Genomic DNA, 15,000 nt, shown 5'->3' on the forward strand with positions numbered 1-15,000 from the left:
GGTAACCAAGCAACAAATGGAAAAATCACATAATAATCAATACTCAATATGGAATTATGTAAGAAAGCTTTATGTAACATGACCATTAGTTTAGGAAAAACCCACTTTTAGTAACTTCCCCGTGGATATATGGGAACGTGTTGGCTTCTAGTTTACATGACAATCATAATTTTGAGTAATAAGATGGGTTTTGTGATAATGGTAGGGCATACATGATGTCATTAATTAATTAATTAATTAATTAATTACAGTAGGGTAACTATATATTGTTGTTAATTATCATTTAACGATTTAGAATGAATACATTGTGTTCAAATGTCCTTTTATTGAGCTCCACCAGAAACTGTTATTAAATAAAAGGTTATGAGGGCAAGTTTGATCTGTACTCCTGGGAAGTCTTGGCGTCATTATATGTAGTAACACCTGATTCTGTGTAACCCTTGGATATACCTGTACAATAGGTCAATGACAGTTAGCTTTCTGACTCAGCAAGCTGAATATCTTGTTTATTTTACATTCATTCTGTTTTAGTTTGTGTCTGAGATATAATGGAAATCTTACAGTATTTCAATCACAAGTAATCATCACTCACTTTGTTTTTGCACGGCATTGTTTTTCGTACAAGCAGTTCAATATGTTGAACAAATAATATATACTCAAGAACATAAATTTTAGTTTGCTGAAAGTGAACCAAATTAAAGCTGTGTTGCACATTGACTTCAATTATAAACAAACAACTTTATATTGTGCAATAAAATAGTTTTGTTACATCGGAAGGAGAAGATCTTTTAGGAGAACATATTTGGAACTTGCATAATCGAAGATTCAATGCTAAAACAGGCTGCGTGTGTGTTATGAACCTTTCTAAATCACGAGGTCTTTAACAGACGAGGCAGGTTTTATTAATAAATCATATGGACATACTGAATTATATGCAGTTTGATTGCAATAATGTATAAATAGTTGTTAACAGTTTCGGGTTCTGAAGGTCTTAAGATCTAAGTTGTATTTGGCAAAAGATATCATGGATATATATATATATATATATATATATATATATATATATATATATATATATATATATATATATAAATCAAGTAAGATACACAGGAGCCGTTACACAGTGTTTCACGCTGTTGCGATCATATATATAAATATATATATAATGTTTTCGTTTTCACAGAAAGGGTACTTGACTTTGTTCTTTTCAACGGAAATACTGTGAATAAAGTACTACTATCATTTGTCGTCGATGGATTGTACTTTTAAAAAAATTGTCCTTTGACGTCGGTACGCCTCTGGATTTCTTGTTCGGTACATTGTTTACATCAAATATACTAACTAACCAAGGTCGGGAGTTCAGTCCACGTCATTCTGAAATGTTCATTAGAGATTATGTGTACCATATGGAGTGAGAGTTATGAAATAGATGATGACAGCGTCTTGGGGAAACTGGCGATATGAATTATTCATCATAGACACTTGATGAAACAAACTTATTAGCATACACACACCCCTGTTTGCATTTATAATCAGCCTGACGCTAGCAGGTGCGTCTAACTGTCCTCTACGTTGTTTTACCGAATTAATGTCAACTATTCTACGTCTAGATCTTCATCCAATAGCATATTCGTTTGGCAAATGTTAGATAACACCAAGAATATTGTATATGAAAGGGAAAACCGACATTATCAGTTCATCTGAAACCCTTCCATTTTTGAAGGTTGAACAAATTGTGCTGACTTAAGGAGTCCTTTGGTATACCAGTTCAAATCTTATTTCGACAGCGGAATCGTAATGACTTGATACACGAGTAACGCGACATGTTTGTCGTCATAACGATAACATTGACATTATATTTTGCATTGCGTCAGGAGTAGTGTAAAGGGAGAGAGTGCTTCTATAACACGATCTTAGATGTGTATGTTGTCACAGTCCATTCGTCACGACTTGAACTCTGACTGAGAAGTTTCCAGGAATGTTTCCGTGTGTTCATCACCTGCGCTGGCTGGTATTTATCTTGTGTTTAGTGATGTTCAAAGGTAGGTCCTGCATTTCATGGATGTTGTACAACTGATAAGTCAAATTATGTATTGATGTCAACCTTACATTCTAGATGCTCTTTTGAATGCATGATCTTAAATACTTGTAACATTGGCAACAGGAGACAGTCTCTCCAATGTTAATAATTTATACTTTATTAATCAATCAAATTCGGAAATTATATATCGTCGCCACTATGCAGTGACCTAATGCTGTGATGTAAAAACAGTCACAAAAATGAAGTTCATATAAGAATAAAGCAATATATGCATTGTAATCACCGAGGCCTTTGTTCTAGACTTCTAAGGATTGATAATTTGGCCAGATATTGAAAACGTAGAATGTAATCAATATATAGTCCATGTCTTGATTACGTTTGGTCAGCACTGAAAGATTGTGACGTCAGTGTATACACTCAGTAACCCAGATCAGATAAGGACTGAAGAATGATGGTATATTTTGCAAATGAGAATTTTCGTAAATTAGGTGCACCACTATTGTAGCAATGACAGAGTGAATGAAGGCTTCCATTAACCTTCCAATATGTGGTAAGAGAAAACATAATTAAAGCGTAGTACTGATGTCACTAGTCTATTATTACAACCAAACCAGACACGATTGATGTGAAATATTCACAAGTGTCAACATGCGATTAATGCTATTTCTGATAAGGGATACAAACTGTTGATGTTGTATTACCGAATACCTGTACTTTAATCTATAAAATAATGTAGGTTGTCATACAATTTGCGGCATCGTCTTAATGTGCGTATGCCGATGTCCATATGGGTTACAATGACAACATTACGACTCACCGGATGCTTACATGTGTGACACCACCTGTCCTTCAAAAAACAGTAACTTGCTAGTTGCTTACATCAGTTACATGAACTGTATTACTTCTCAATAGTTGCTGCTACCTGTTACAGGGACAATCTCATGTCTTGATAAATCTTTATATACGTTATTGTACGTGAAGCCTGTGAAATTCTTACAGGAGGAAATTAAATATAAAACTATAAATACTTAACTGCAGTTGCGTACTGAACCAAACGAGACAACGGTACATCATGCTCACTATACACGGACCGATATTTCAAATGAATATGATTGATTTAACAACTGTAAATGGAAATTGTACACACAAATAATGTACTGCTGTTGTTCCTTCTGTCACATGAATTCAATATGTAACGCACGTAAAAACCTTCGAGACGGAATGTTGTCAGTAGAGTGAATCAAAACAACTATATTGACGCATATAGCTATTGTTATACGACACGTAAGTGTGTGTGTGTGTGTGTGTGTGTGTGTGTGTGTGTGTGTGTGTGTGAGTGTGTGTGTGTGTCTGTGTCTGTGTCTGTGTATGTGTCACTGTATATGTGGGGGGGGGCAAATTAACATTGTCTTAGGCGTTAATCCATTTAGTCATTATTGCAAACTAATCCATGTCTTTCGATGGCAGATTTAATTGACTCTTATCAAAATTACTTACATTAAGTTCAGGTGTGGTACCTTAATGCGAACTTATGTGGTAAATTACCAGTAAGTTTAAGGGTCTTACTTTTTTGTGAATTTTGTAAATCATCGGTAAATGAAAGAGTGTTACCTTTATGTGAACGTATGGGGTAAATCACCAGTAATTGTAAGTCAAAGGGTGGTGCCGTAATGTGAACTTATGTGGTAAATCATCAGTAAATGTAAGTCCAGGGGTGGTACCTTAATCTGAATGTATTGGGTAAATCACCAGTAAATGTAAGGGTGTTACATTTATGTGAATGTATAAAGGTATATCAAAAACGTTTCCGTCTTGAGCGCACGTCCTGATATACTAGGGCTATATAAAACAGTAGTTATCTCTGTACCAGTCCGCAATATACTTTCGTGTTAATTTGTTCATAAAAGACTTTTTTTTTTTATGAAAGTAGATTTGTAGACAATCTAACAGATTCATGACAGCTTAAATTTTAAAGAAACCTAACGTTTGAAATACAGTTATTTGAACACAATTATTTTCTTCTTACATCTAATATTAACTTTTTAAGACAAATCATTAACAATTCAATGCGCTGGGCCTATAATCGAACCTTTGTAATGATAAATGTTACACGTGAAAAAGGTCCGACTTTGTATATAAAAAAATGTTTAATTTTTTGGTAAACATTCCAATGGCGTGTCCTTTAAATTTGTGATGTATGTTACACATGGGGTACGTGTCGCCGTTATGAGTGCTTGTCACGTGTGTAGACTTAGTGCATTTATTGGCCATTTACATTTCATTGAAATGAGGATATAACCAAGTCGTCTTTTACTACTCACACGCCATTCGACGAACGACAGACAGTTATAACAATATTAGAAACACACTATTAGAATATTTGTAACAGTTGTTACATGGTTAACTGACTGATCTTATCACATTAATGTCAAAGGAACTCGATGAGTAGCATTTTATGGAAGGTTTTATCTTCTCTCTTTTCATACGCACGAGATTATTATTAACATGTATTAGAATGAACGCATTACAATCTATGCAATATAATTTTATTGAAGGAAAACAAATCGTTGCTAGGTTACACGTAGTCATGTTTGGCGTTTGATTAGAAGTACGAAATCGATGAAATACACCATAGTCCCATAGTCATAATTATTCTTGTGGTAGCCTGGATTTGAAGCTATCGACGAGCAGTTTGGTTGATTATGATAGTCTTGATAGTAATCTCATCTTGCGTCATTGTCCGCTTAGTGGAGCAATCAAAATACAACTTTATTACCTTTGATGAGCGACAATTAAAGGGAACCTTTCCTTATTTATAGGCTTAATACCTCACATGGCGTCTTTGTAAAAAAAATAACAGAACAAGATAATCGCCATTAGGTGTTTACAGTCAATGTTAAAGGGTTTTATCAGTCGTATGCACTTTCATTGGAATATACCTGCCTTGAAGTATTGTCGAGAACGTGAGGACTTTACTCAAGTGTGTTATTTCATACATTGTAGCAATCGTCGACGACGTAATTTACTTTACAAATTAATTACCATAAATCCTAGGACAGAACATTAGTTTATAATTGACCTGGGTTTCAGAAGATCTATGATCTAATTACAATTGATAACTTTGAGTTCAAATACATTCCTAATAGAAAGTTCTAGTTCAAATACATTCATAATAGAAAGTTCTAGTTCTTGGTTGGTAACAAGGGAAGTCTATGTAACTTACTCACTTTACTGTTGAGTGATTTTAAATGTGAGATCAGAACAGACACAAAATGTAGTTTGTTGGAGCATACAGTCCATTAACATCGATAATACTTTATCATGTGCTCCTGAAAACCTTCGCCACTGTCCCATGTATTATTTCTCAATTGAAGTGTTTGGCTTAACGTCAATGATATATCTCTGGGATGCTTTGGATATTGGTTATTGCTTCTTTTTCATTTGCAACATAAAACTTCACTACATATAGTAAGGGCTAACTACATCAAGCCTGCTTAAGGTGAATGAAATTCCTTGTAAAGAACGGAAAGTTACAGTTACATTAGGCAAACCTAATATTTCGCCACATGGTTTTCCTTGCTAACTTATCATGAAGTATTAAAATAAAAAAGAATTCAATAGATATCTTTCTGTCAAATATTATCATATCCATAGGATATCAATCAATCAATCAATCAATCAATCAATCAATCAATCAATCAATCAATCAATCAATCAATCAATCAATCAATCAATCAATCAATCAATCAATCAATCAATCAATCAATCAATCAATCAATCAATCAATCAATCAATCAATCAATCAATCAATCAATCAATCAAGACAGATAGTAACGTCCTTGCATATCGTAATGATATAATGTTCATAAAGTTTCATACAAATTCCAGGGCAAATCGTTTCCTAGCGACTTACATGTAACAATTACCCTCTTCATTTTGATATCCCCTCTATTTTGACCATGGTCGTCCTTATTATATTTTTAATATGAGGGGTTATGATTATAACTAATGAAATAAAGAATGATATTTTCTTAGTCGTTGTCATTAATGTATTACATGGTACAATACGAACCAACACGATGGCTAGATGTATATGTTTTTTATGCTTTCCGGTGTATAATTATGGGCAATCAGATGTATTTAAAGGGTCATATGTATCGCCATTGTGTTTGTAGCTTACAAGCTTGGTTTAGAAGAATTTTATGAACTTCAATGAAGAACAGGGGAAATTCCAAAAATTGAGAGAAAACTAATTAAGCCTATTCAGTTCTGATACAAATTAACAAAACACTGCCTCAACTGTATGTAACATTTGTCAAAAGAACATACTATGCATTATTTTCCATTTTCAAATAAATTACTTTCACTTGGACATTTATGTAATGAAATACCAATGTTAGTTGACTCTAACAAAATGAAGAGACTTTGTCGATAGAAATTTAACGACATTTGTTTACCTTGAAATCAAAATCAAGTTCAAAAACAAGACGAATTAAAATTATATGTATGTTTATCATTCGTAATTCATAAGCTTTCAACGACATGACAGGAAAAGACCATGCATGTAATTACTTTGCACCTGCCATTCATCGCATTCACTATTGTACATTGCCATGAATCACCGTGTGATATCATTGTAAATTATTTACTGGCAGAGTGTAGTCAATTTAGTATACGTGTTTTGAATTGTAGCTTTAACGATCTATATACAGGAAATGAGACTCAAAGTACTAGAGATATGTCAGATTCTAACCTTACCGCAATGTACTGTATGCCATTTCTTTAAGCCAAAATAACCTTACCGCAATATACTGTATGTAATTTCTTTAAGCAAAAATATATCATTTTACGCCATAAAACTGTTCTTGTATATATCATAGTTTAAATTTTCATGAAATTATTCGTACTAAATTGACATCCTAGAAAATTTTCATTTTAAATTATCTTTTATGAGATTACAGAAGAAATGACAGTCTAAATAATTAACCTAAGGCGGAAATCCTATAACAATAATTTACTGACTTATTTTATGTAATTGTATACACGTATTTCCTCCAGTTAAGCTTATTGGTATACAGAATTAAAAATGAAATATGATTATGTACAGTGAGATCTAAACATTTTCTTCTATTAAAAACTTATTTGTACTGATTATTTTACAATTCATTCAAGGATCATGCAGAATATAGTACTGGTGAAACATTTGAAAATATTCCGATATACTGGACGAATGTATCAGCACAATGTTCCCTTTCAGTAAATGCTTATAATAACATGCTTTACAGTTGGACATACAAATTGATCTTTACTGTGACGTATTCATTTCAAAGTAATCCATTATAAATTACATGTGGAAAGATAACAACCACAGTGAATTGTGTTGAGAGTTCCAATCATAATATCATCTATCTTTCACATTCTGACCAGGATATATAAAATTAAATTGACTTTTATTACCAAACACATAGCCTTCCGTGTAAGATTGAGTGATAACATCAATTGTCATTACTCCCCCAAGTGTTATTTTACTTGACAAATTATAAACGTGATTGATACCTACTATAACTTTAATATTCTTTCGAAGTTTAAATGTCAAATCTGCCTCTGGCTATAATATGAAATGGCAAACCTTTATCGTTTTAAACAAAAATAGACTTTTTCATCATTTATTTCAGTCAAATGAGATTGGAGAGAGAGTTATAAGAACTTTTGCAATTAAATTTGTATTCTCTATGGTGATATATATCCAAGGAAAAACTGTTCTAATTTTAGGGAACATTTAAATGATTTTGAGTAACACTGTCTAACTTAAATTGTCTGTCATTCCTTCTACACAGAAACGTATTGTACTAATGAACATTATAGCCTGATGAAGGACCTCTTCCGATCCTATACATCAGATGTCAGACCAGTCATAGAAAAGAACACAGTTACCACCGTCACGTTACGTTTCTTCGTTGCGAAGATTCTCATTATGGTAGGTATTAGTAAACAAAAACAGACTAGTCTTCTACAATCAATATGCAATTATGCCATAATTCATATTTCATGTCAAATGGATAGACCCATTTGTATCATATGTACTATTCAATGTTATCAAATCATTTTTAATACATATATACTGTTGAATAAGATTTAAGGGTTGATCTGCACTAGTAAACACTTGCCAATATAAAGCCTGGAAGTGAGCAAATTCACAAGTATGTATGTTGGAATCTGAAGTGTTCTGAGTGTTTTTAAGGTATTTGTCAAGTAGTATTTCTGCATGACTACATATTCGATTTTTCGTCTTGTAATACTTTAACATAGGTTGGTAAAATAAGTGTTCAATTGATCTTATTATACTTCTGATTGAAAGTTAACTATGACATTGTCAGCTTTAGTCCTGAGCTCAACGATATACATGCATAACACTGCATATACATAATACCCAAGTACATTTGCTCGTCGTGATAAAAGATGTTAAAAATGAAATAACGTTAAAAAAATACATCCCTTGAAATGCCACATGCAATTATATATAATATCTAATACGTAAAAGTAGAACGAAGTGATAATTTTGATTTATGTTTTCAATTAATTAAGGTAATTGTAAACAGTGTTCAAAATAATTGTACAATTGATTAAGATAGACTTTCTAGTATCTATCTATGTTTAATTTACTTCTTCGGCTCGTATAGATATGTTACTAGGGATATTCTGTAAAAAAATAAACTTCAAATCAACACCAGTTTAATTTAGATGTTAAACATTTATTGGATTTGGAGGTGTATATTAATAATTTATAAAACAGATGTCTGTCAAGACCCCAAAGTCTACCATATCCATATATCGGATACGATAAGATAAGCGCACATGTTATGGTGTGTAATTGAATCAATTTACCGTGTGTGCTTTTCTTCCTTAAGTGCTGAGTTACTCAATCAATCCATCATCACATGAGCAAGAAGCCAGCTAATACGTCCTACAGGGATATAAGTAGATCAGGTAAAATGAATATCAAAGCCACTGAGAAATCCATGTATTCCATAGACAATTAATACTTTGATTTTGCACCATTAGATCGTAAGTTGACATAATGCATGAATAAAACTTTTTTTTCTACTTCAAAGTCTCGCCGACATAGTCTGATTCCATCAGATTATAGACTTATTATATCTTATCATTTACCTCAATACTTCACAATGTATTTCATTTGCCATTAATTATCCTGAATAACTCATTATGCTTTGCATTCAACATAGCTACATCATTAACCACTTTGTTAGACGTACATGCAGGCTTCTTGAACGTATAATGTACCCTAAACATAACAGACATAAGGATTTCGCTAATATACACTTTGAAGGCAGACAGAATTATATACAGGATGAGTAGACATTACCATGAATATATATCTGATTCAGTATCGTTTGGCTTAAAAAAAAGTAAACCGTACTTTTTATTATGTAAATTAGCTGTCGAATGGAATTGAATTACGGTGAATATGAAATTTGCAAAATACCTGAATCATTTAGAATTGTATATTGATCAATGACACATTGAAGATACATAGAATATCATATTGATCAATGACAGCACATCGAATTACATAGCATATCCTACTGATCAATGACACCATTGTATATTCAAGTAGAATGCCATATTAATCAATGACAACACATTCGATCACATGGAATGGCGTAGTTAATTATCAATGACAATACATTCGATTCACATGGAATGGCGTATTGATCAATAACAACACATTTCATTCAAATAGGAAGCCATATTGATCAATGACAGCATATTCAATCCACATAGAATGTCAATGACAGCATATTGGATCCACATAGAATGTCAGTGACAGCATCTGAAATCACATAGAATGTCATTGATAGCATCTGAAATCACATAGAATGTCAGTGACAGCATCTGAATCAGCATAGAATGTGAATGACAGCATCTGAATCAACATAGAATGTCAGTGACAGCATCTGAATCAACATGGAATGTTAGTGACAGCATCTGAATTCACATAGAATGTCAGTGACAGCATCTGAATCCACATGGAATGTTAGTGACAGCATCTGAATTCACATAGAATGTCAGTGACAGCATCTGCATCCACATGGAATGTCAGTGACACCATCTGAATTCACACGGAATGTCAGTGACAGCATCTGAATTCACATAGAATGTCAGTGAGAGCATCTGAATCAACACAGAATGTCAGTGAGTGAGAGCATCTGAATCAACATAGAATGTCAGTGACAGCATCTCAATTCACATAGAATTACAGTTACAGCATCTGAATCCACATAGAATGTCAGTGACAGCATCTGAATCCACATGGAATGTTAGTGACAGCATCTGAATTCACATAGAATGTCAGTGACAGCATCTGCATCCACATAGAATGTCAGTGACAGCATCTGAATCAACATGGAATGTCAGTGACAGCATCTGAATCAACATAGAATGTCAGTGACAGCATCTGAATTCACATAGAATAACATAGTAATCAATGACAACACATCTGAGAAATTGCAAATTGACAATAATAAATCGACAACAGTAGATTACAGTCACGTGGAGTGATAATGATCAATAGAAGTAACATATCTCAATCACATGAAGCATTGCATAAATTGAAATCAGATCATGTTCGAATACACACATGATGTGATTTACGACGTTTTCATTATATCATTGAGGTCATGTAAACAACTTAAATATGTGGAACATTTTAATAAGTCATAAGGGCTTTAACGATCGGAGTGATTTATATATGAATTTTGTATCACAGCGACTACTTAACCACACGAAATTAGATCGCTCCCTTATTTTGAATCAACTAAAAACTAGCACATTGGGAATCAAACTATATTATGATAATCCGTGAGATGATGTAATGGTTGTGAAAACACAAATTGCATGTCTGTATATATAAAAGGTATTTTAATGTTTAAGGTCTGGATAATATCATTTTCGAAAGCCGTGAGTGCTTTTAATTGTAATCACATTCTATATATTCAAACAGACTAAATTCCCCGAAGTATACCTTTATCCATTAGAAATGCAGGATTGGGAGTCAAGCTGTCGCCATTCTAGTAGGAAACATTGATGAAACAACACAGGGAATAAGTGTATAGAGACACCAACTCGTTATTTTCTGACTTTGTAGTGTACCGTTATGCGACGTGTACGTAAAACAATGAGTTTCTTAACCCTGTAATGATTTGGTTTCTGTAACTCTATGTAATTACACCCTAAATACAGTGTGTCAGGCTTTAACGTGTTTGGTATGTTAAAGTTTGGATGTATGCTTTGTTTCAGGACGAAAAACAACAGACGCTAAAGGTGAATTCATGGCTAACTCTGGTAAGTTAACTTAGTATCTACGTACTTTGTGTTGAACACCTGTTACAGGTGATGATTATATGCCAACTACTGATAATAAGTCATTAAAGGTACGGGAGCTTTGGTGTTTGTCTATGACGCACTATTCCAACTACTTTGTCCGAAGTTTAAAGTTCCCATACCAACAACCATTCAATGATTGAATGATTTGTCTCCACTCCCCATTTCATCAACCACGTCCGAGTATTTTAAAAGAAATTGCCTTGTCACCTTTTGAGACAGAACTCAATTTAATCCTCCATTTTTGCACATGATGTTTGTTCATGGTGACTGTCTTAACGCGTATGTGGACCCATCTTACACGTTTACAATATGCGGTATCTTTGAAGTGCAAGTCCAAATCAATTCAATTAATTAGCGAGAATGCCCATTCTTTTAATGTGTCAGAATGAATTAAGATCATGTTTTCTTAAAGCAGAAATAACAGCACAGCTGTTACGGATGTTGAATGTTTCGCTGCATCTAATACCCCGGATTAATGTTGAGATATTTACTGGTTTGTCACATAAAGCAGGTTTTACGAGGAAAATGCCCACCAGTCAATCTCAATATACGTTTTCTATGTAATATTTAGATGACTGCAAAATTATACAGATAATTGTGTGTTCCCTGAAATGCAATTACAACAACGACACTATGTAATTTGTTTGTTCAGTATACTAATGATATGCTTGAAGGTCAAATTTCGTCGACTTAATAATGCGGAAAATACACTTGCGTTAATCCGCGGTCTTGCGTATATAATGAATGTTGGCAAGTTTTAACTTTTAATGTAAAGGATGTCAATCGCTATGGCTGCAGTATTCATCCTACCGAACAAACACGAAGTTTATTCAATTGTTTCATCCTCACATAGTCGTACTCGTTCGTCGGTCTATTGTTTTCATATAACATACACCTATGCAGTCTTTAGATAAGTTAATCAAATCTTACATGGTTTACAATAATTTCATAAATCCGTCCTAAATACAGTCAGTGCTTACCATACCATTCTTTCAGCCACACAAGACAAACTTCACTATTGGTGTTGTACAATAACAACATAATCATTCCACTTCAATGAGTAATAATAGGAAATACCAATTAGCAACCGTATGTAATGCTTACTCGGTATGTATAATACATGTAGTGACAATCCGGACAAAGTGCATCTAACATAACCATTCTGAAATTTACAAAACTGCATAGGCCATAAGTCAAATACCCATTTGGTCCTTTTAATATCCCGCAGTTAAAAACTATGCAACGTTTGATATAGGCACTTTGCTATTTTGTCATTGAAAGAGCGGTTGTACTTACTTTCAGGATATAAAATATAGGACTTCAAGGAGTCTTTCCACTAATGGGAGTTTTTCGATTGCAGAAAATTTAATACATTCGATTATCCTAGTTATTTCGTCTTTTGATACTATAAGCTTTGAATAATTTGGTTTTTGCAAGGATGACAAGCTGCATTATACCAAATTGCAATGCTGTTCTTTATTGAAAGAGAGGGCACACGTTGCTGTACTAGTTTTCAAAACCATAGAACCAAATAGGTGTCCTCTGGTATATTGCCATGGGCTGAAATTTAACTGAGTCTGTTTCCTGCTTCGACGAACCAATGTCTGCTCCCATGCACTCGAATAATTTATTTCACTTGCTGCAAAGTAGCATGATATGTTTGTAATTACAATGTCATATCTGTGCAAAGCTACCTATCAAATATTTATTTGACTAAGAAGCCGCTTGAATTTACAATTAGATAAACGAATGATAAAACGTGAACAGGTTTTGAAGATAGTTATCTTACACGTACGGATGTAAATATTATGTCATGTTTTTCAAACTTGATTGTAAATAAAGTGGGAACATATATACACTTAATATTAATCAATGACTACTTATGAAACATTCTGTTCATGGTTACTTCTTCATTCACTTGAGACCTTCGTCTCACTGACTCGTAATGTTCAGTAGCCTTAATACGCCAAGCACGTAGTGTGATCTCTAGCCAAGTCTTAAGTGGTCACAGACATCAACGTGACAGGTGTAGACTGGATTTCAGGGGATTTAAAGCTTTCTTTTCTTCTTCAACTTATACACAGACATACATGGGTTGCCCACTATAAGTCTTGTTTCAAGGTATAGTTCGTCCATAGTGGCTTCAATGTTATAGCTATAATTGTCAATAACTGACAGCGTGAAAACAACTAGCGTTAGGGGTGAGATCAATAGTTCAATGTAGGATAAATAACTATATTTTTATTTTCGGGGTGGGGGGGGGGGGGGGTGGGGTGGGGTTGGGTGGGATTTTAGCCATTTTAGTTCCCATCGTACAAAACGATTTTACTTTTAATCTATGTGTTTGTACACCTAAAGACAGGTATTTCTTGAAAATGTCGTCAAATGAAGAAATAGATGAATTTTCACTATTATAATAAACGCATGGCGCTAAAATAAAGTAAAGTGTCAACAGAAGAACTATTTTTTCCTGGCTACATTCTGGCGTTGTATTCATAGCACTATATGCTACTACATACTGATTTGAAATTGATTGTGTTGTCTAAACATTTTCAATTTTGGTCAATTTAGTTGGGGGGGGGGGGGGGTCTGCGGCCTAACTAAAAGAATTTAGTTTTTTTATCCTACATTGAACAGTTGATCTCGCCCATTCATGCTGCCTATATCGTCACTAGTAGATATGAATTCCGTTTGATTGCCTAACACGTAACCTCTCAATAAGGGGACTGGTCACTGACTAGCTCTGCTTGTCCTATTTGCCGGTCCCCAGTCACACAGTTTCAGAACATAACATAGCTCTCTTTCTTTCTTATCTTGTGATTGTGTGAATTGGATTTTTGTTGTTGTATGTATATTATTTATTGTGTGACGAACAAATGAATAAACGAATAAAACGATATACAACTACCATGGAACTCGATCTATCTGGCATACCAGGTATAGACAATTCAACGACCATGGAACTCAATCTATCTGGCATACCAGGTATAGACAATTCAACTACCATGGAACTCGATCTATCTGGCATACCAGGTATAGACAATTCAAAATATTCTACATTATGCCACAACATTTGACAATTTGTTTACGTAATCGTCCAACACGTCATCGTCACTACAAGTGAACAATTTAGAATGTTACTACATGCGAAATGCATTTCAATGTCGAGCACTTTGTTTACAGACACTGCAAGTGAACAATCTAGAAGGTTACTACATGCGAAATACATTTCAATGTCGAGCACTTTGTTTACAGGCACTGAAGGTACATATAAATTCATGATGCAACAACAAAGAATTGTTAATATTGTTAAGTTCTGAGTTATTTGATCAATTCAGAGCACAGACATCCAAACCAAGCGAACTCATCTGAACCGTCGAATAGATAAACTACTAATCCGAGAGCTTAGTGGTTAATGGTCCAGGAACACAACTTCAATCAAACATAGAGAAAAACAAAATAAGAAAATCCTAAAAGCATAGACCGTGACGAAAACATAATTGAAACTATGTCATGCAAGAATTTAAACGTGACATCATGCAGGTTAGAATTTG

General features: G+C 33.8%; 1 protein-coding gene across 1 annotated transcript in view; it reads left to right on the plus strand.

The window, feature by feature from the left end:
* Window positions 1-2,032: 2,032 nt before the first annotated feature.
* The window catches only part of LOC144437037 (neuronal acetylcholine receptor subunit alpha-10-like), a 19,463-nt gene continuing 6,495 nt past the window's right edge, over window positions 2,033-15,000 (plus strand). The window contains exons 1-3 of the mRNA XM_078125905.1: window positions 2,033-2,042; window positions 7,879-8,018; window positions 11,360-11,404. Coding sequence (XP_077982031.1) covers window positions 2,033-2,042; window positions 7,879-8,018; window positions 11,360-11,404 — 195 coding nt within the window. The remainder of the gene's footprint in view (window positions 2,043-7,878; window positions 8,019-11,359; window positions 11,405-15,000) is intronic.

Source organism: Glandiceps talaboti, chromosome 6 (genome assembly GCF_964340395.1).
Source record: "Glandiceps talaboti chromosome 6, keGlaTala1.1, whole genome shotgun sequence".
NCBI lineage: Eukaryota > Metazoa > Hemichordata > Enteropneusta > Spengelidae > Glandiceps > Glandiceps talaboti.